The sequence below is a fragment of the Pongo abelii genome, chromosome 21 (assembly GCF_028885655.2).
Source record: "Pongo abelii isolate AG06213 chromosome 21, NHGRI_mPonAbe1-v2.0_pri, whole genome shotgun sequence".
In the NCBI taxonomy this organism is placed as follows: Eukaryota; Metazoa; Chordata; class Mammalia; order Primates; family Hominidae; genus Pongo; species Pongo abelii.
In genome coordinates this window covers 46,709,923-46,732,568 of record NC_072006.2, presented here as the reverse complement: position 1 = coordinate 46,732,568, position 22,646 = coordinate 46,709,923, and the positions used below count along the sequence as shown (strand labels likewise).

General features: G+C 42.6%; 1 protein-coding gene across 6 annotated transcripts in view; it reads left to right on the top strand.

Annotated features, from left to right (window-relative positions):
* The window catches only part of PTPRT (protein tyrosine phosphatase receptor type T), a 1,130,568-nt gene that overhangs the window by 706,546 nt on the left and 401,376 nt on the right, over positions 1–22,646 (top strand). For all 6 annotated transcript variants that reach the window (XM_024238852.2, XM_063720525.1, XM_054542313.1 and 3 more), the window contains exon 8: positions 19,030–19,326. In XM_024238852.2, the coding sequence (XP_024094620.2) occupies positions 19,030–19,326 (297 nt within the window). The remainder of the gene's footprint in view (positions 1–19,029; positions 19,327–22,646) is intronic.

Sequence of the window (22,646 nt, the reverse complement as noted above, 5' to 3'; positions counted from 1 at the left end):
ACCTGGGAGGCTGAGGTGGGAGAATCACTTGGGCCCTGGAGGTCAAGGCTGCAGTGAACTGTGATCATGCCATTGCACTCCTGCCTGGGTTGTAGCACAAGACTCTATCTCAAAAACAAACAAACAAAAAGAATATAGTGAATTATATGTTATTAAATTGGGAACTAGATTGAATACAATCTTAGAAAAAGATAAAATGACAAAATTTACATGAGGAGAAAAAGAACTTTTAAATGAATCATTAAAGACATTGAAATGGTAGTCAAGCCCTTCTTCAAAACACTACATGATTGAAAGGTGAGCTCTACCAAACTTTTAAAGAAGACTTAATTTTAAACTTATGGAAACTTTTCTAGAAAATAAGACCAAAGGATTACTTGAATTTACTGGAATCTTGATTCCAAAATCAGATAAGAATAGAAGAAAAGAAAATACAGGCCCATTTCATGTGTGAATGTATAGAAAATACATTCTATGTTAAATACTAGCTAACAAAGTCAACACTGCTTTACAAAAATAATAATTATATTTATATGGGGCTTATCCCATGAGCAAGTTTTTTTTCAATGTTAGTGCAATTCACTACTTTAAATATGCTAAAGAATAAAAATCATATGATTATTTCAATCCTTGAGACAAGCATTTGATACATGAATGTCCACAGCAGATTTACTCATAATTACCCCAAACTTGAAACTGCCTAAATGTCCTTAAATGAGTGAATAGGTGATAAGCATTTGATAAAGGTATTCACCAATTTATGGTTATTTTTAAAACCCTTAGAAAATAAAGGGAAACTTTTGTTAGATTGCCAGCTTATAAGCCAAAATTCTACAGCAAATATTATACCTAATATAGAAAATGCAGGTGCATTCCTTTTTGGAGCAGGGAGAAGAGTGGAACCACCATTGCTATTTAACATAATGCTGGAGTTTCTGGCCCAAACTTTAAGGAAAGAAAAAGAAATAAGATGTATGAGGATTGCAAAGAAATAAAACTCATTGTTTGTAGATGATATGATAATCCTCTTAGAAAAATCAATCGCAATCAAAAATTGTGGTAATAAGAGAGTTCAACAAAGTTGCCAGATATAAGATTAACTTACATAAATCAATAGCATGTCTGTACACCAGCAATAATGAACTAGAAAATCTAATTTAAGACAATTGTAATACAAATGATCAAATATTTAGGATTTAAGTAGTCTAAGAATATATAAAATCTCAATGGAGAAAACTTTAATAAGAGAGTTAAAAGAAGACCTGAATAGGTGGAGAAAAAGTCTACGGCCATGGATGGGAAGATATTACACAAATGAAAATCCTCCCTGAATTTATCTATAAATTTAATTCAGTGTCAATAAAAATTTCTCTTAAATTTTAAAGGAACTTGATAAACTTTCTCTAATAAATGTATATAGAGGGAAAAAATCATGGTAGTCAAATTCAAGGAGGGATTAAAAAAACAGAAGATGCACCCTTCCATACATGAATATATAAAATATAATATTAAGCCATAACTATAAAAAGGTAGTATTCATGCTGTAATAGGCAATGGATCAATAGAACAGAATGGAAAGCTCAAGAATCATTCCATGTATATCTAGAAACTTCATGTGCAATAGAGATGGCTCTGCAGATCAACTGGACAGAATCGTAAGCAAATGATTTTGAAGAAAACTTTTTTTACTGTGCAGAGGAAAACAAAACTGAATGCTACCTTAATACCTACTACCAGGGTGGTGGACTCTGGAGACCTAAGATGTCAATGTGAATGATAAAGCTACAAAGTTAGAAAAGAATATTGCAGAATGACTTTTTAGACTAGGGTTGGGCAAAGATTTCTTCAAAAAAAGTTTGTGTCTTTCATAGGGAAAGGAAGAGAGGGAAATCACAGCTGTGGCTCACCCACACAGCATTTAACAACAACAGATTTGATATGCACATGTAGCAGTGTGGCTGGACCTTAAAAGCATAATGCTGAGTGAAGAAAGTAAGAAACAGAGTGAGACAACCCAACACCATTTATCTAAATTTTAAAAATGCACATGTAATAGGATGCATTTTCTAAGAACACAAAATGAATATATTAAAATGGTTGCTCATGGTAGGAGACTGGGGAATGAGATAAAATAAATAAAAAAACAAGTCAGCATAGGCTAGGTATGCTCAAGGAACAAATGACCCCAAAATCTGATGGCTTAACCCGCAACAGAAATCCCTTTCTCGCTAGTGCGTTGTGATCACATAGGTCAACAGGGGAAAGTGAAATGGGCCAATCACACATGGGCTTTAAAACAGCCCTGAAAGTGACATGTGATATCTTCTCACTTATCACTGGGCAAGGAAAGTCTCATGGCTATACCTAACTTCAAAGGAAAGTACAACCTGACCATGTGCCTGGAACAAGGGGGACGTGGAATATTTGAGAACAGATTTCATGTCTACCATTAGGGAGACATTTCAAAAAAATAACATGTATACATATGTAACTAACCTGCACGTTTTGCACATGTACCCTAAAACTTAAAGTATAATAAAAAAAAGTAAAAATAAAAAAATAAAATCTTGAGAATCAGAAAAACACACACACACACACACACACACAAAAACTTGGTTGATTTTATTTATTTTTCATATTTCTTTCTCTCTCTCTCTCTTTTTTTTTTTGAGACAGAGTTTTGCTTTTGTTGCCCAGGCTGGAGTGCAATGGCACAATCTGAGCTCACTGCAGCCTCCATCTCCTAGGTTCAAGCAATTCTCCTGCCTCAGCCACCAGAGTAGCTGGGATTACAGGCATGCGCCACCACACCCAGCCAATTTTGTATTTTTAGTAGAGATGGGGCTTTTCTATGTTGGTCAGGCTGGTCTCGAATTCCTGACCTCAGGTTATCCGCCCGCCTCGGCCTCCCAAAGTACTGGGATTACAGGCATGAGCCACCACGCCCAGCACTTGGTTGATTTTATTACATCAAAAATAAAGGACTCTTACTTATTAGAGATTATCATGAACAAAAAAAACCCCTAGAATATACAAAGAATTCTACAAATGAATAGATTATTGTGCAAAGGATTTGAACAAGGAGTTTATAAAGATAAAAATCCAAAAGGCTGATAAATACAGGAAGAAATTCTCAAACTCCTTAGTACTGAAACAATATAAATTAAAATAGTAATGGGAAAAAATATGTAGTGCCCATCAGATTGGTAAAAAAATAGAAAAATTGGATAATACCAAAGGTTGGATGAGTGTGGGTTCACAGGTACCTTTACATACAGCTAAAAGTTTTGGGGCTGCTGTTCTAAAAGCAATCTGACAGTACTTTGTCAAATTAAGTTTACACATAGCCTATATGTCAGTATTTCTGCCTCTAGGAATGTAGACCACAAAGGAACTCACACAAACCTAGAAGGAGACACCTGAGAAGGTCTACTACAGCATCATTTCTGGTAGTGATGAGTAAGAAGCAAACAGTGTCTGTCAGTGGGGAGCAGATTGATAAATTATGGAGAGAACACACCCCAGAACCCCATACAGTGGTTGAAAATCATGAAATAAGGGCACACAGCAGCCTGGGTGGATGTCAAAAGTGTAGTGCTGAGTTACAAAAAGGTAAACGAGCTAGAACACATTCCAATCTACATAATTAAAAATACATGCATACTAAACAATTACATATATTTTACAAGAACTCATTCAGGCAGAAGACAGTGTATAAAACATAATGGGTCTACAGAGGGAAGGCTGTGAAAGTGAAGAGTGTCGATAAACATACAGAAATAAGCAGAGCAATCTTTGAGGTTTGTGTTAGTTTCGTCTTGCCGCTATAACAATTCACCACAAGCGTAGTGGTTAACACTGATTTATTGTTCTGGAGGTCAGAAGTCTGAGATAGGTCTGCAGGGCTGTGTTCCTTCCGTTGACTCTGGGGGAGAACCTTTTCTTGCCTTTTCCAGCTTCTAGAGGCCACTTCTATGCCTTCGCTTGCTGTTCTTTCTCCATCCTCGAAGCTGTCAGCCTAACATCATTTCTCCTCTCTGCCCTCTTGCCTCCCTCTTATAAGGACCCTTATGAGTACATGGGGCCCACCCGGATAATCCAGGATCATCTCCCCAGTTCAAGATCCTTAATCACATTCACAGTGTTCTTTTTGCCATGTGAGATAACAGATTCCCAGGTTCTGAGTATTAGGATGTGAACCTCTTTGGGGGCTGATATTTTTGCCTACTGTAGAGTTTTGATTTGGGGCAGAGGATATCAGGGTGTGTGGAGGGATGTGGTCTGAGGCAGCATTTGGGAGGTGAGGACAGGAATAACTCACCTGACCAGTTTGGCTGGTAGATGAGAATGTTCATATTGAGATTGACAAAGACTGCAAATGCCAGGGTGGTTTCTCCAGGTCTCTCTATTAGACTTCTGCCCTTCTCTCCAAGAGACACATTCCATAATAGTTAAAATGAACATAGAACAGGAAACTGCTTAAATCTTATGGCTTTAGCAGAATATTCTGGCTCTCCACACACCTGACTCAAAGTCAGACTTTCCTCCCTCAGGGGATCAAGCCTGTACTATGTGAAGGAGTGTTGGCTGGTCATGTTAACCAAAACATACACATCTATTGATCTGATAGTTTGAGTTATCTTTCAGTAAATATTCATTCACCTCTGCTACTCCCACCCTTTCCAACTGTGGGACGAGTGGCTTCATTGATGTTGAGCTTGCCTGTGTGACTTGCTCTGTCAATATGGTATTAGCAAGCTTGACATGAGGGAGGCCTTAAGAGCTCCTACATGGGTTGGCTTAGCTCAGCTCTGGTGCATTCATCATGGAAAGAACTTACTCTGAGGGGCTACTGCTTCTTCAGCCTGGTTTGTAGAATAAGCATACATCAGGCAGACCTGGGCACAACTCATAGCCTGGAGACATGCCTGGCTGATCCACACCAGGAGATTATACAAGTAGATGTATGAGCTTAAGAATAAATGCCTGTTGCTGTAAACCAGTGGCTTTGGGGGTGATTTGTTATACAGCACTATGGTGACAATATCCCACTAACAATGCATGCATATAATTTTATTTAAACCCTACAAGAAATGTAGGAGGTATGTATAATTATAAATCTGGGGCCAGGAAGGGTAAAAGTATTTTTTCAATGTCACGCAGTTCATAAATAAGTTTTGATGTGCAAGAGATAGAAAATGTGAAAACATCAAGTATCTGAGCAAGACTATTTGCAGATGGAGGAAGACGGAAAGTGGAAAAGGCATTGAGACTGATGACATTTAAGGAGAGCTCTATATTTTGCAGAGGCCATCCTTAGAAGGCTAAGTCAAAAATGAAAGTCAAGGGGGCAGAGTAGCGATCATTTTTGAGATTCTGATATGAAGAAGTATCATTTGGTGGCTTATGTAAAAGCCTGTGCTGGGATTGTGTCTCATAATGTCATGGCCAAGTGTCAGCCCCTATTAGAGGGGTCAGTCAGGAAACAGAACGTGTGCATTTTAACCCCTCATCTTTTCTGAGAGGTGCTCAACAAGGCCAGCAGGTACTTCGCAAATGAGTGAGGCAAGCAGTCAGATAATGTGTCTTCTAGCTACTGTTGTACTGTGATCCCTGTTCTACTGGGGTTCCCTTCTTGTTTGCCACAAGTTAACTGAGATGGACAGCTTTGTTTTGTCAATTGCCTTTTTCATTGCCTAGGTAAGTCCCAAATGAGATTCGACAGAAAATAAGCCTCCCTCAACTGACAGTGGTTTTCATTTGAAAGTGTTCCTTCAGTTTAATGACACTCTTGTACATTTCAAAGAATAAAGCTTTGGACATCATAAAAAAGCTTGGTAGGCATTTCTGGGGCTGCTGACACAGCAGGGCTCTTCAAGGTCCAGCAGTCCTGAGTAGTGTCTGTAGATTAATGTGATTCCTTGGGAGATCAAGAATGTTCTGGGATGGGGGAGTTGTCAGCTATGAGCAGCCTCAGCTTTGAAAAGCCCTGGATCTGAATATAAAAAGCCAAATTCTCCAGCTGAAAAAAAAGGTAGTACTTCTAGAAGAGAGGCGATCAAAGTCCAATTAGGAGATATTACTTTTGTTTGTTTTTACGTAGTCTAGAAACAATTTGATTTACACATGGCTTCTTAGGCAGTGATGGCGAATTAGCTACGCTGAGACTTTTCTAATTCCAGTGCTCTATTTTTCACAGCCAGGACAAGTAAAGTGTTCAGAATGTTTAATACCTCACTGGGGCCCAGTGCTAGGTGGCTTTTGACCATCAGAAATGTTTCGGGTTTTATTTTTTCTCCAGCTTTTCGTCTTTTCCTTTTTTTTCTTTAAATGAATAAAGCGACTTGCCATGAATTAAGTGAGAATTGAAGTGAAACCAAACCAGATGTTATGGGTTTGACTTCTCCTTTTCTTCACCCCAAATCTTTTTTCCTTTCTCTGGAAACCGAAACCATGTAATTTCAAAATTGCTTCTCTTTTCCCAACCCGATTTCCTGTAGTGCAAAAGTAATTTTTAAACATTCCAAAGTCTCTGTCTTCAGGCTGCAGTCTTTTGCCTCTGTCCCTTTAATTCTTCTCAGCATTTGAGCACCTGAGCAGTTGATGTGGCAGGAGGCACACAGCTGACCATCGCGCTCCCTGGCTCAGCCACAGTCCAGGGGACTGCATCTGGATGGGGCAGAGAGGGAAGATCAAGGTCTGAGATGGAGCTGGGAAGCAGAATGTGGCAGCTAGGAGGACATCAGATTTCTGGGCATGAGGTGCCTAGGCTGTGTGGAATACTGGGAGACAAAGATGGGAACATGAAATATTAAGGAAGTTTAGGCAGTGGGGTCCTGCATCAGTCAAGGTCTATTTTGGAGATAAATCATGACACTTATAACAGACAGAATTGCCTATACAGAATTGTTAACTATCCTGGTTTTCAAACTGTATTGAGACAGTGTAAGACACCACTCTTAACTCACGAGAGCACCAGTAGTACCAGTATCGTGGAAAACACAGCATCATCTGTCAGACACACTACAAATGACTACTTGAAGGGGCCCACAGTTTCAACATGAGATTGAGCTACATTCCGTCTGATGTCATATCTTGGCAGAATTGGGCTTCTGGCAATTGCCATGATGAAATGCAAGTTTTGTGCCAAAATCAACATGGAACAGGCAACGAAAGTGGCAGTGTCTGTCTAATCTGAATCCTCAGTTTGAGAAATTGTGTAATGCTCAACAGATATATGCATCCTTTTAGGAAGTAATTATAGTTAAGAAAGAAAAAATAGCTTTATTTTGATTTGTGTGTACTGTTTTCTCAAACCACTTCTTATTTGTTAGGATGGAAATACTTATTAAGTTGTTTGGAACAACTAATACATGAAACTGTTGGTTATTTTTTTGGCTTAGGATCTGTGGAAAAAAAAAATTACCAAAACACCAAGGGCACTGTGAACCTCTGGTTAACTGTATATAAACAATTGCCTAGAAAATGGAAAACATTAAAAGAGAACATGAAAACATTAGACAAAGGTGGCAACTGTGGGGAGCAGCTACTGCCAGGGTTGAAAAGAACGAAAAGAGGGTGGTGCTGGTGTCTCTGAGGTGCTGCAATGAGGCTGGCTCTGTAAGTTTTGGGGAAACTGCAAGCTAGATCCAAATGCTGTGACAGAATGAACTGATGCTGAAGTCTCCCCATCCTCCAGCCCCGCAGGCTCCCTCTATCGCCCCCTATGGGCAGGTACTAGCATGCAGTCAGACAGCAGAGCACATGTGATTTGTGCCATCCTAGCCTTAGCACGGTAAAGCAAGATACAGAGGGCATGTTTGGAGCCAAAGACAATGGCTGAATAACTGGGTGAAGGCCCTTGGGCTGCAGTTGTGCTTACTGTGGGCCTGAGGGCCATGACCCCAGTCAATAGGCTGCTTTGTGAATCTGGGTTATATCTGACTCTGGGTTCCCCATCCGTACCCCAAACTGACTAGAGGACCTATGGGATAGGGCTGTTGGACTAGCCCTGATTGGACCCAATTTTACATTCATCTGAGTGGGATGGGGTGGGACACATACCCAACTGGGTGAGAGAAGCTTTTGAGCAACGGCTTTCTCGGAAGAACTAATGTTTAAAGGAAGGCCTAAAGAATGAGTGGAGGCTGGACATGATGGCTCATACCTGTAATCCCAGTATTTTGGGAGGCCAAGGCGGGTGGATCACTTGAGTTCAAGAGTTTGAGACTAGCCTGGCCAATGTGGTGAAACCCCGTCTCTACTAAAAATACAAAAATTAGCCGAGCGTGGTGGCGTGCCTGTAATCCCAGCTATTTGGGAGGCAGAGGCAGGTGAATAGCTTGAACCTGGGAAGTGGAGGTTGCAGTGAGCCAAGATCACGCCACTGAACTCCAGCCTGGGTGACAGAGCGAGACTGTCTCAAAAACAAAGAAGAATGAGTGGAAACTGGGAGAGAAGTGGGAATAGAGAGGGAAGAGTGACACCTTTCAGTCCAACTGTCACCTCTTCAGTCGTCTTCTCTGACTGCTGTACATAGCTTGCCATTTTTATCCAATCGATCCCTTGTGTTTCCTTCAAAACACTTTTTATTTGCATTATCATCATATTATAGTATCTATATTTCCATCAAAACACATGCAATTTGGTTAGCTCATGTGTTTGTCTGCCATGATGGTTGTTTTAGTCTGTTTTTCTCACCAGATTTAGTGCAAAGGAAGCAGGAATTATGTCTATTTTTGTTAACACTATGTCCCCCAAAACTAGCTTGCCACCCTATAGATGCTCAAAAAATATTTCAAGCTAAGCCGTGGGAAAAAAACGTAAAAACTTCGGGGTAAATGAAGAAGAAAGATCAGGAAAGATTAAGGAGCTGATGCCAAGGCCTCAAATCAAAGAAGTAAAATTGTAGACATAAGCCTTTCCCAACCCTCCAGTCTCTCTTCCCTGCTTGATTTTTCTCTACAGCACTTACTACTATCTGATGCGTTACATACTTTTCTGATTTATCTGATATATTATTTAATATCCTACCCCCACTAGAATATACACACCATAAGGGCACAGAGGGTTTTGCCTGTTTGGTTCACTCCTACATCCAGTATAGTTCTCAGCACATGGTAGAAACTCAAAATGCAAAACAAATGACTCTGTCCAGTGCTTTACTTTTGTTAAAGAATACTCTTATCATACTGTTACAACTGCCCTAGTTGTTATCCTCATTTTCTTCTTAGGGATGGTAGGAGGACCAATGTGTAACACCCAGACTGGCCTAGCACATCACTGTATGGGGTGTGCATGTGTGGTGAAAGGCAGGGATTCCTGCTTTTGTGGACTGTCCACTCAAGCATGGCAATCTCTGTGGCCATTAGCCTCCTTGCTGTTGTCTCTTAGGTTTTAAATGTGCTGCCTCCTTTATCTCTGGCTTAACCTTCCCACTCCCTTTTCTCCCTCTCTCTTCCCCTTCTATACACACTCTTCCCCTTTACCTGGTTTAATCCTATCCATCCTTTGCCCAAGGCCCCTTTTTCAGGAAAGAATTCTTGGCCTCTAGACTAAATATTACATTGTTGGTAATTTATCTCAAATATTTAAGCTTACACAGTGGGGTGTGATGGGTGAGTTGTATTGGTCAAGCTATTGAGAGCTAGTACCAGTATTAAGAGCCTTACAATCAAGAACACACCATTTAGGGAAGTACACTAGTGTTGCAGTCAAGAACCCTTACCTCAGAGAAAACTCTAAGTACACCACATGCTTTTGATATCATATATCAAAATAACATATGATAACCATATATATACATGTGCATGTGTGTGTGTGTGTGTGTGTGTGTATGTGTATATATAGTTTTTTTCTTTTGGAGACACAGTCTTGCTCTGTCTCCCAGGCTGAGGCAGGAAGATCACTTGAGGCCAGGATTTTGAGACCAGCTTGGGCAAATAGTGAGATGCTTGCCTCTAAAAAAAATAAAAACGAACCAGATGTGATGAGTACACGCCTATTTTCCCAGCTATTCTGATACCATATCTTGATCAACAACCTCCATTTTGCTAATTAGCAAACTAAATATTAGCAATTGATTACTGTGGTTGAAATCAAGGGCCTGTGGACTAGCATAATAAATGTTACAAGTAAATTCTAATTGGTGAAATGAAAGGTATTTAAACTATGTGGGTTGGCCAAAATGGTTTCAAAATACTCTCCAGAAGTACATTATAAAGAATGATCCTGTAAGACCTCTAGTCTTCGACCTTAGGGATGGTGTCAAAACCTTGATTCCTAAACAGTACTGTGTTAGCCATGAAATTGGGAGGATTACTGGCTGCCTAAAGTGACAATCATAGTCATTTATTTCACCTCCATAACACGAGTAAGCATGCTATAGCCTAAGGTTCTAGCTTTTTGTAAATAAACATTTATTGAAACTCAGCCACACTTATTTTGTGTACATGTTGTCTATGGCTACGTTTGCACTATAATAGCAGAGATGGAAAGATGCAACAGAGACTATCTAACCTGCAAAGGTGCAAAACCTTAAATATTTACTATCTGGCCTTTAAAAAAAAAAAAAGCTCGCCTACTTCTGCCTTAGAGTATTGTTGTACTTGCCTTGAATGAACCTTTCATGAAAAATAGTAACTAATTCATCTGTTGCTGGGACTTTATGAAATAGATTGTTTGAGCTGTTTTGTGCCCATTTGCTAATAAATGCTTGTATACTGTGTCCATCTGTGTAGTAGAATTTGGCCTAAGGCTTGCTTTTATTATCATCTAATAATGCAGTTGTTGGGGAATCGTTAATCCTCGCTCACCTTAAATTTCTTTGATGGCTTTGGTTTCTATGATAACGAATGTCAGGGTTGTGCATGTGTCATCATCAAATTGGCTTAGATGAGTTTCAATGCTATACTGTATCTATTGTCCAGAAGCCCAATACTTCCCCTGCAGAAGACTTATCAAGCTTCATCATATCATCCTTCAAAATTATTGCATCCCCCTAGCATGAGTTTCACAAAGGCAAGAAAGTGTCCCATTCACCTACATCCCTAACGCCCGGCCCATCTCAGAGGTTCAGGATATGTATGTAGAATGGAAGGAGTAGGTACAGCAATAACTGCAAGGGCATTCATGGAAGCTTTCTAACACTAAACTATAGTTGGTTAAAAGAATGAGTCCAGTAGTCAACTGGACTCAGAACCAGGTCAGAGATCCACAGAAACCTCCACAACCCCTGTTTGTCTCAGTGGCTGTTCTGTCTCACCTCCCACTCTGGGTTTGAGGGAATGCAACTGTGTCTAGTACCATCCAAGACTCTGGAATATATTATCTTCTTAATTCACCTCATAGTCCTAAGAGTGAGGGAGTATCATCTACGTTTCCTACATAAGAAAAATAAGGCACAGACACAGGTAGGGTAAGTGATGTGCTTAGGTTCAGGTGATCACAGAACCAATGTTCTTTTCCCCATGTCATGATGCCTCCATGCTCAGCGAGTAGTTTTCAATTAAGAAATGAGACAACGAACACATGAATGGATTACCTTCTCTGTGGCATTGCTATGGGAGGGTAGCAACCGAGTTCCCTTCTCACAAGGTGACATGCTCCAGCTTCAGGTGATTCTAATCATCAGCACAGGTAGGATCTAGTGCTTCTATATTGTAGAATTACCAGCATCTCCAAATGGAGCTCCTGGATTCCTATGCTTGCTTATATTTATAAGATATCTATGATAATACAGGCTGAATATCCCTTATCTGAAATGATTGGAACCAGAAATGTTTCAGATTTTGGAAGATTTGTGTTATACTTACCAGTCGAACATCCCTGTTATTGAAAATCTGAAATTTGAAATATTCCCATAAGGATTTCCTTTGAGCATCATGCTGGCACTCAGAAAGTTTCAGATTTTGGAATATTTCAGATTTCAGATTTTCGGTTTAGGAATAGTGAACTAGTATTCAACAAATTCTTGTCCACCAAACATCTGCAATAAATTAGAAGAGGTGGTGGAAAATAAGCAAGAGAGTGGGCTTGGATGATGCTGGAAAGAAGATGGATTTTATTTTTGTTCCCCTTACCTTTTTATTCCGTTCGTGTATCGTTTCCATGCAGAAAGTGCAAATTAATGGTCACATCGAACTATCTGTCAACATATTTCTGCTCTTGCAGTATCAAATTATGTTGGCAATAATGTTTCCAGCTGCCTAGGACTCCATTGCAATTTAATTTGAAAAGAACTCAAATTGCATCTCCAAATGGATAAAAAATTAATTTTACATACAAGCTATCCACCTCCACATTTTCAGCCCCATGCCCCAAATTATCTCAATTTAGGTTCAACTTTGAACAGTACATATGCTACAGCCAACTCCACATGCAAAGATGAATACATAGCAAATTCATGAATTGAAAATCTGTTTTGCTGCTTCTTTTTTAATAAGATGTTCTGCCTTGATTAAGGTCATTAGAAGATTCTACAGCTATTGCCTTTGACAGCAGGGATGGAGGCTGAGTCCATACAGAACAAAAAAGGGAGCCAATTCTCCACATGATTACCCTTAACAATTGGAGTGTAAAGAGATCCCGATTCAACCCTCTACTTATTGCTTTTCCCCTGCCCTCTATTAGCACCTAAATTCGGGTGGTTTGGTCTTCAGCTATCACTACTTTCTAGATTTATTCATTTATGTACTTATTCATTCATTTATTCAACAGCTGTATGTTATAGTTATAAAATGAGGCGATCTAGGGGCTCACAGGTTGGCAGTGGAGGTGAACATGAACCAAACATATGAACAATAACCCTGAAGTCTGATAAGAGCTATGGGAGACATATGATAGCATGTTAAGGAAAAAAAAAACGTCATCAAGGCATTAATTATGGGCAAGGGAGACTGTTAGAGAAAGTCACAAGTAAAGGGTGGCATTGGAGCTGGGCCTTGAAAATATTGAATGAGGATTTGTCGGTGGCATCCCAAGCAGAGGAAATAGCTGGGCAGAGGCATGGAGGTGTGAAAGCATTTATAATCCCTTGCTTTGCTTTAAAAATACAGGATTTGATAAGTGAGGAGTGGAAAATGACTCAGGGGCATTTGGGGGCAGGAAGGTACCTGTTGCAGGGTGGGCTCAGGTATTAGGATGAAAATGGTACTTCAGGATGGACATGGTGCTTTAATAAGAGCTGATGTAGAAAGAGGAGCAGGGTTCAGAGGTGAGGAGGACCACCCTGCCTTCCTGAGGCCGCAGTAAGAATGGAGAAGGTTCTGAAAACCTGAGTGGGTCAGTCACACATGCATGAACACAAGCCTGTCCCTAACATGTGCATAATCACAGGATCTGGGATAAGAATAAAAATGTCAGCCTGTGGCCCCTTCCCCCTTCTCCTTTCACCCAACCACATCTCTCCCCACAAGGGCCCCACATATGTGTGTACACAGCAACCTCAGTCCTCAGGTGCAAGTTCTGTCCACTTCCCCCAGACAGCCATCCTTTGGCCATCCTTGGGCCAATGGCCACTACAGGAAGGACAGAACAAGGGAAGAAACTGAGTGCAGGGCCTCTGGGCAGGGAATTCTAGGATGTCATACATGTGGAGCCTGGACCAGAAAGGAGAGGACAGAACCAGGTCCTTTGGCCAGCCCATTGGCCCCCTGATCCCTTGCTCTGAGAAGAGGGACAGTCTGAAGTGGGCCAAAGTGGCTCTCTAAAGTACAGGGCATAGGACAAGGCCACTGTTGTCTAGTCTAAGAGCATACAGAAAGTGCATCCAGAGGTAGAGCCACTTTGATTTTCTATCAGAGGATGGTTTTCCAGCTTCCCAGACAAGCCACACTCTTCCCACTGTTTGCCATCTTCTTGGCCTGTGGGCTGTTACTCAAGAAGGTCATACGGACAGGGCTTTATCTGAAGGCAGAAACCATAGGCTCTAGGCTTGGCTGTATTTACACGGGGGATGTAAATTCAACAAACCAATCTCCACTGCACACACAAGGCTTTCTTAGCAATTTCCAGCTTGTTTGCACCAACCCGAATGTAAACCCCAGATTCTCCATGCTGCAGGCAATTACCCAGCAGAAGCTGGGTTTGGCAGATGAGGTTTAGAGGGGTCAGACTGAAAGCATGAATGCTTCCATCATGCTCTAAAACCTAGTTTCCGTTGAATAGGATTTCAGGATATTCTCTTGCTTGAATGCAAAAAAAAAAAAAAAAAAAAAAAATTACCCTTAAAGACCCGGCTGACATGCTGAAGGCGACAGAACAGGGACTGTGGAGTCAGAGAGTCTGAGCTCAGTTCCCAAGAACAGGTCACCATCTGTTCATCTCACAGGAACTGCCCCTTGACAGACCCTGTGCCATGTTGTGAGGTTACTGGCAAGCAGAACATGGTCTGTTGCAGGCTGAGAGGGAAGACAAACACATGAACAAGCAATTCCTGGGCAGTGTGACAAATGCTAAGTGTGTTGGACAACAGTGCAAAGTGCCATGGCCAAAGAATGGATGTCTGGGGGAAGTGGACAGAGCTTGCACCTGAGGACTGAGGTCGCTGCACACATATATGTGAGGTCCTCTGTAGGAGGAGATGCAGTTGGGTGGAAGAAGAAGGGGGAAGGGGCTACAGACTAAGATGTGTATTCTTATCCCAGACCCATCTGTGATTTTGCACATGTTCTGGACAGGCTTGTGTGTATACATGTGTAACTGACCCATTCACGGGAGCCCAGAGAATGGGGGCTCGGCCGTGTGGCCCTGGGTAAGTTACATCTCTTCACTGAGTCTCAACTTCCTATACTATCGAGTTGTTTTTAGGACACAAGTGCTAAGGGTAGCACCTAGCCGAGAGTTGCTACTTAATAGCTATTGTCTTTCCCTTTCCTGAATGCGAGTTCTCAGATTTACAAAATGCTTTCACCTGCAGGTACCGAATCTCTAGGTTCACCAGAGTCCTTCTTGCCTTTGGAATACAAACTGAGATTTCTTTGAATCTCTGAATTTTCATAGCCAGTAGAAAAATCATCCCCCTAAAATCATCTCCCAAGATTTCAGTAACACACACGAGCACATTTTCCAAGGTTCCTTTGCCTCTGGTCCCTGTGTTCCCACGTGGTATCTTATTAGGCCCAAGGCATGCAGACCTCAGTCCTTTCTAGAACCCACAGGAGATCCAGGCACAGCAAATGTCTTTGTTGTATTTTGAGGGCCTTGCTGGAGATCTAAAAATCACTTGGGGAGTGATCATATTGGGCTTCACCCAATATTCTGCCATTTGTTCACCCTCACACCTCTCTTATTCTATCCAAGCCCCCGGTGGGTTTATTTTTCTCTTCCACTGGAGTCTCAGCATAAGTGATACTGAGGCCCCAAGAATGCAGCTTCTACCCCACACAAGCTTCCAAAGGCATTTCTCCAAGAAAGGCAATTCTAAGAGGAGTACCTACTGTTAGGCAAAGGCAATTTTCTGTCTCTTTACAGTTCATTTTATGCTCATTAACAACCTTTTGAGACTAGTGTAATAATTTCCACTTTATAGATGAGGAGATGGAGGCTCAGCGATGAAGTGCCCTTGCCCAGGGTCACCCAGATAGTGAGTGCCAGAGTCTCGCTTCAAGCCACGCTCTAGTCAGCAGCACTGTACCTGGGGCCCGCCGTGACAGTCACACATGCTCAAGAGGGAACAAGTGGCTTTTCCTGTATCTCAACTTTTCCGGTCTGGAAGAGTCTCTTTGCTGTGTGGCAAGATCACAATATCCTTGTCTTCTTTAAAAAGATGCTCCTGTTTAGTCCTCTAAGAGGAGCAGAAATGTGTGTATATGCACACCTCCAGAGGTGAGCTCCAGGGAGAATGGAGACCAGGGATCAAAAGGCCAGCGGTCAGCTTTGCACTAAATGTGTTTACATCACTGTACCACTCTCTCCCACAGGTCCTAGGCTCCTGAGACCGAAGTCATTTTTGCCTTATAGTATTTTCGCTTTCTTTCAATATTCTCTTCAAGTCTCCCCAGACTTCTGATGAAGGCGACATGCCTCACATTTATGTTCTTTCCCTGGTCTCAGTCTCCGGTGGCATCAAGGTGCTGAGAAAACACAGGTTTTCGACTCTGGCAGACCTCATATCTTGGCTCTGCCTCTCATACTGTGGCTTTAGGCCAATCATTTTGTCTCAGAGAGCTTTGGTTTCCTCTGGGACAGAGCTAGTGATGCCTTCCTCCCAGGTAGTGAGATTTTCAACATAGAGAGTGCAACTGATCACTTACAGAAAGTTTTTACTTTGCGCACTACATGTGGGGTCAGGTAGACACAAGTTCAAAACCGCACTTTGTCGTCTGCTGGCCTCGCTACTCTGTACAAATTCCTGCAGACTTCTGGACCTCAGGTTATTCATCTGTAATGTGGGGTGGGCCATCCTTCCCTCCTAGGGTCATAAGATGGTTCAGAAGATAGAGCCCAGCACTTGTGGCTACAGTTCCATCAGTGGTGTTTTGTTTCTATAGTTTTGTTTGTGGGTTAAGGCCATAATAAAGATCTCAAAAATTGTATTTAACATGGGATATGGTACATTTTAAGATGTTCAATAACATGTGGTCTTAGCCTTGGGTTTAAATGGGTCTTAAGTGTTCCTCTTCTCCCTGCCTCAGGAGGGAGATGAGAGTGCCATGTGGGTGAGTGTTGTATTGGGGCTTGGCATCAGTTTGGAGGGCAAACCCAGCGGAGGAGTGTTGAAGAGGCCCTGAGCAGGGGCAGTGGCTCTCTGCCAGGAGAGTTCTGGCACCTGGACAAGTGGACAGGCCCCAGCTAGGCAACACTGGTGGGGATGCTCGGGGCTTCCCAGGCAAGCCATTTATTGCTCTCTGTGTGCCTGTACATCTGCTCTCATTGCAGTTGGTACAACTGCGAGATGTTTAGCCAGCAGCTGCAACCCCAACCAATCATAATCCCCAACTACAGGGACCACACTTCACCTTCCGTTCCACAATAGGCCCTCAGCAACAGTTTGTTCAATGTCACATTCTCAGAGTCACCCATTTGATTTGGGGATGCTGGCTCTGCTTTGCCCAAAGGACCTGTGAGCATGAATAATTGGGCTGTAAGAGTGACCATGAATTCCTCAGTTGATCAGGGGCCAGGGCTGCCCACTATCCTCAACACCCTCACTCCTGCAGCCACGTGGGCAGCTCTGTGCTGGCTTGCCAGGTTCCCTGACATTCCTGTGAACTATGTTCCGTGGTAAGACTCTGACACAAGTTACAGGATATTTTCCCCATAGGGACAGATCAACTAGCACCAATAGCACCCCCTCTTTCTTATTGCTGCATCGATGCAGAGGTAGCCTTGCCCCTAAATGCTCTGAGGGGATTGGAGCAATGATGGAACCCTAGTCCATCATTCTGCGTAAGGGTGCTCCCAGCACTGCCACTCACAAGGCATTCAAGGTACACTCACAGCATGCGGAACACTATTATTATTACTATTACATATATATTATTACTATTACTGCAAAACAAACAACACACCCCAGTTATCATACGTGGAGTGTTTATTAAGTTTGAATTCTAACTGCTTTACAAACATCTCATCTACCTTCCCCTTCCCCCTGCCATGAGGTTAGCTACTATTATTATCATCATTTTACAAATGAAATAAAAAGTGGACCCAAAGAGGATACATAATTGGGCAAAGTCCTGTAGGTACAGGGAGAAAAACTGATTTAATCTCTAGCCTGTGCCTAACTCCTCCCAGATAAGAAAGTCTGACACAAGAACTTCTGGGGGTATCTATCACATGAGAAGTTATGTTTCTACCACAACAAATGCCTGACCCAAGAGCCAGGTATGGTGGATGGTGCCTGTAATCCCATCACTTTGGGAAGCCAAGGCAGGAGGATCGCTTGAGCCCAGGAGTTTGAGACCAGCCTGGGCAACATAGAGAGACCCCATATGTGAAAAAATAAAAATAAAAAATTAGTCAAGCATGGTGTAGGCCCACCTACATGTGAGGCTGAGGCTAGAGGATCATGATTGCTTGAGCCTAGGAGTTTGAGGCTGGGATGAACTCTGATCATGCCATTGCACACCAGCCTAGGAGACAGAGTCAGACTCCCATCTCAAACAAAACAAGCCACCTCAAAGACAAATGCCTAAACCTCAATGTAAAATGAGCTTTACATGTCAGGTTTTTAAAAAAACATCATGTTTGTTATAACCTGTTTTATATAAGAAAAAAATCTATTTAATGTGCATGAAGTATAAATAGAATATTCCTAATAAAATTAGACATAGACAATGTTATGTATGGTGATCTGGGACCAAGATCAATAGGAGGCATGGAGTGGGAGACAACATTAGGGTGAGAAGGCATGCTCAGATTAGCTGTTAGAATGATGGTCCCAGAGGGGCCAGGGGGGACAAAGAGGGGTGGAAGACTGTTGTAGGAGGTTAGTAAATGATGAACTGTGTAGTCAAGGAAAGGAGAGAAAATCCTAAAGCAAGGTTAATGGGTCATGATGACAGCATGGATAAACTGGGTGTTGCTGGTTGAGGCTGTGACTCAGTTTCCAGCTTGTGCATATGGATGTTGTTGGCTGAAGAGGAGAGGCTGACCCCCAAGGGGACAGGCTGGGGCTGAATTCAGTATAAGGAGGCAGGTCAGCTCTCAGCAGCCGTCTAAATAAGCATATCCCAGAAGTGAGGAGTGTGCTGTGTGTGGTACCAAGAAGGTTTTCAGTGGCACTTTGATGCACCCTTAAGAATTTAACAATTTCACATTTATTTTTATGGTTAACATTTATTTATGATGTTTTCCTTTTATATATTTATGTTTTCTATTAGATGCATGTATTTAAATAAGACAAGGGAGATTGATGTAAAGAAAAATGTTCTCTAAATTATATTGCCTGTGTCAAAAATCATGATGGCAGTGATTGAATGGTGGAGATATGTTTGGAAAAGCTGTGTTCCCTGTTGTAGCAGAATATCACCCCAGCTTCCTGATGGTCTCTTCAGAGCCCTTGTTTCTTGCCTGCATGTCTTGCAGATCCAGTGCATGGCCCACAGAATGTGGAAATCGTAGACATCAGAGCCCGGCAGCTGACCCTGCAGTGGGAGCCCTTTGGCTATGCGGTGACCCGCTGCCATAGCTACAACCTCACCGTGCAGTACCAGTATGTGTTCAACCAGCAGCAGTACGAGGCCGAGGAGGTCATCCAGACCTCCTCCCACTACACCCTGCGAGGCCTGCGCCCCTTCATGACCATCCGGCTGCGACTCCTGCTGTCTAACCCCGAGGGCCGAATGGAGAGCGAGGAGCTGGTGGTGCAGACTGAGGAAGACGGTGAGCAGGGGAGGAGAGCTTACATGGGAATGGGGATATTGAATCTATTCACAGGGCCATAGCAGTCAGTTATGAGGCTTTTATTTTTCCTACATTTTTAATTCCCTCACACACACCTTTCTTTTCTAAGGTCTTCAATGAAGGACTATGTAAACTGTGCATTGCACACCTCCAGGGAGTGCTTTTCCCATCACAGTGACAGCTCTGCCATAGACATGCACTCAGCTTTGGCCCTTTTGTACCCCCATTCCTCTTCTTGCTTTATACCAGTCTGTTAGACCATTCTTGCATTGCTATAAAGAAATACCTGCGGCCAGGTGTGGTGACTCACACCTGTAATCCTAGCACTTTGGGAGGCTGAGGCAGGTGGATTGCCTATCTCAGGAGTTTGAGACCAGCCTGGGCAACATGGTGAAACCCCATCTCTACTAAAATACAAAAGAAATTACCAGGCGTGGTGGCATGTGCCTGTAGTCCCAGCCACTCAGGAGGCTGAGGCTGGAAAATTGCTTGAACTCGGGAGGCAGAGGTTGCAGTGAGCCGAGATCACACTTTGCACTCCAGCCTGGGCAACAGAGTGAGATTCCATCTCTACCAAAAAAAAAAAAAACAAAACAAAAAAAACACGGGAGACTGGGTAATTTATAAAGAAAGGAGGTTTCATTGGCTCACAGTTCTGCAGGCTGTATAGAAAGCATAGCACTGACATAGCTTGGCTTCTGGGGAGGCTGAGGAGCTTTTACTCATGGTGGAAAGTGAAGTAGGAGCAGGCACACTACGTGGCCAAAGCATGTGCAAGAGACAGATTGGCGGTATGGTGCCACACACTTAACCAGATCTCCGGGGAATTCACTCACTGTCGCGAAGACAGCACCAACCCATGAGGGATCCACTTCCATGATCCAATCACACCTCCAGCATTGAAGATTACAGTTCAACATGAGATTTGGGAGGGGACGAATACCCAAACTATATCAACCACCTTCTCTGTCCAAGGTTTGACTGCACTGATGCCTCCAGAAAAATAAAACATGTATCACATTGTTTAAACATGTTGAATTTGGAAGTCAGACAATGCTGAATTATGTAAGAATTAAAAACAGAAAATACATATAAAAAGCTTAGCGTACACATTGGATGCACCCAGAACTGAATATTCACCTGGCTGGATGACAGTCATTTCAAACTCAAGGTATCTGAAAATGTACTAATCTCCAATTCTATACTGACTTTCCCTGTGTTCCTTATCTCAATGAACTGCACCTAGTAACTCAAGATAGAGACCTGAAAGTCAGCCTAGGAGCCTCCATGTCTCCCTCCCAAACCCACTCCACCTCCATACCCCCATTTCTAATGTGTATGCTTCCTGCAGTTTATCTTCCTCATAACTTGAGACTCCAAGAACCTAGAGCCACTACTGCTAGAACACATAACTTTTCCTGCCTCTTTTTCCTTACCTATGCCATTTCTCCTGCTTGGAATGACCTGTCCTCCATGTTTGCAAGGAAACCTCTATTGACCTTTCAAGTCTTTGCTCAAATGTTACTTCCTCCAGGAAGCTTTCCTTGATTGCCCCAGATTGACTTGGATGTTTCTTCCCAGGCTCACTGCAGTTACCTTAGTGATAGCATAGAATTCGCCAGTTCCAGGGCTTACCTGAGAAACACTTCCCCATGATCATATTTCAGTTTCCCCTCCAGCCAGCCCAGGCTGCCTCTTGCCTTATGGGATGGCTTTAGATAGTTCCTGAGAATCAGACTCAGATGAAGATTCATGTGCACGTGACTGATTAAGAAAGTTTTCCCAGGGGAGACTGGGAGGGGAGTGAGGAAAGTGGGACAAGGAAGGGGAGAAAGCCAAGGTGCAACTTTTGGCTAAGTCCAGCAAAAACTGGCTGCAACCTGAGCCTTCTGGGAACTGTTCAGGGTGGGCCATGCATCACAGTTGTCCTAAGTTAGGCAAGGAAGCTGCCAGCCAACAGTTAGGGTCTGGGATGGGGAGGAGAGATTCAGAGGTAAAATTTCAGTAACTTTTGTCTCTCTGCATGTGCAGGTAAAGGATAGAGTCTCACAAAAATGGTATAAAGAGATCTGAAAGGTCTAGCCAGAGCACTGGTATTGTCAGCTGCATAAAGAAAATACCCGGCTTGACTCAGATTAGCCTTAGAACTTGAAGACAGAGCCTCTACTGTGGCAATTCTGTTTAGTGCATGTTTTCTTTTTTCATTTTCATTTTCTTCTTTCTTTGTGTGTTCCTGGGATTCAGTAGAATCTAGTACTCTTCTTTCATCTAAGCAAGTTCTAAATACCTCAGAGTTATGACCCTGAGTAGAACCCAGATTGACATTCTCAGCTACAAAATCTCATGAGAAGATAAGGGAAATAGTGCCAGCCTCTTCTCACCCTGCCCCTAATTCTCACTTCCACCATGTCGCATCCTAGAGCTGGAAGTTTTACACAGTCTACTTTGATGATCCATCCCTCCCTTACACCCTTCCAGTTCATCCTCGTAGCCATCCTCTTTGCAGACTCTGCACACTGGACTTTGGGGTCATCCTTGGAGTAGACTCTGTAAAACTTCCAGTTCTAGGAAGATTTCCCTAGATCTGACTTCATTGTTTCAGAAATCTGTAGCCCCTTCCTCCAGCAGGTAGAATTGTGCACTGTCAGACAATGTGCACTCTGGAGCCAAGCATGCCTGGACAAGTTGTTTAACCTCTTAGTGCCTTTGTTTCCTCATCTGTAAAAGGGAATTAATTGGCCAGACACGGTGGCTCACCCTGTAATCCCAGCACTTTGGGAGGCTGAGGCGGGCAGATCATGAGGTCAGGAGATTGAGACCATCCCGGCTACTATGGTGAAACCCCGTCTCTACTAAAAATACAAAAAATTAGCTGGGCATGGTGGCACGTGCCTGTAGTCCCAGCTACTCAGGAGGCTGAGGCAGGAGAATCGCTTGAACCTGGGAGGCGGAGTTGCAGTGAGCCGAGATCACGCCACTGCACTCCAGCCTGGGTGACAGAGCGAGACTCTGCCTCAAACAAAAAAGGAATAATTAAAGTACCTATCTTATAGATTCTCATGCACATTAAGTGGGATGATATATAAAGAAATTGGACTAATACCCAGCATGTTATAAGGTACTACATTTGTGGTGAATCACAGGAGAAAAAAAAAGGAGCATCTATCCCCGGCAACTGAGAAAGTTCCCAGCTCCCCTAGGAAACCTCTTCAGAGCTCTAGACATGTTCAGACATCTAGAAATCTAACTGGTTGTGGGAAATACACTGTAGAAGCTCAAAAAGTGGCAGTGTGCTTGGC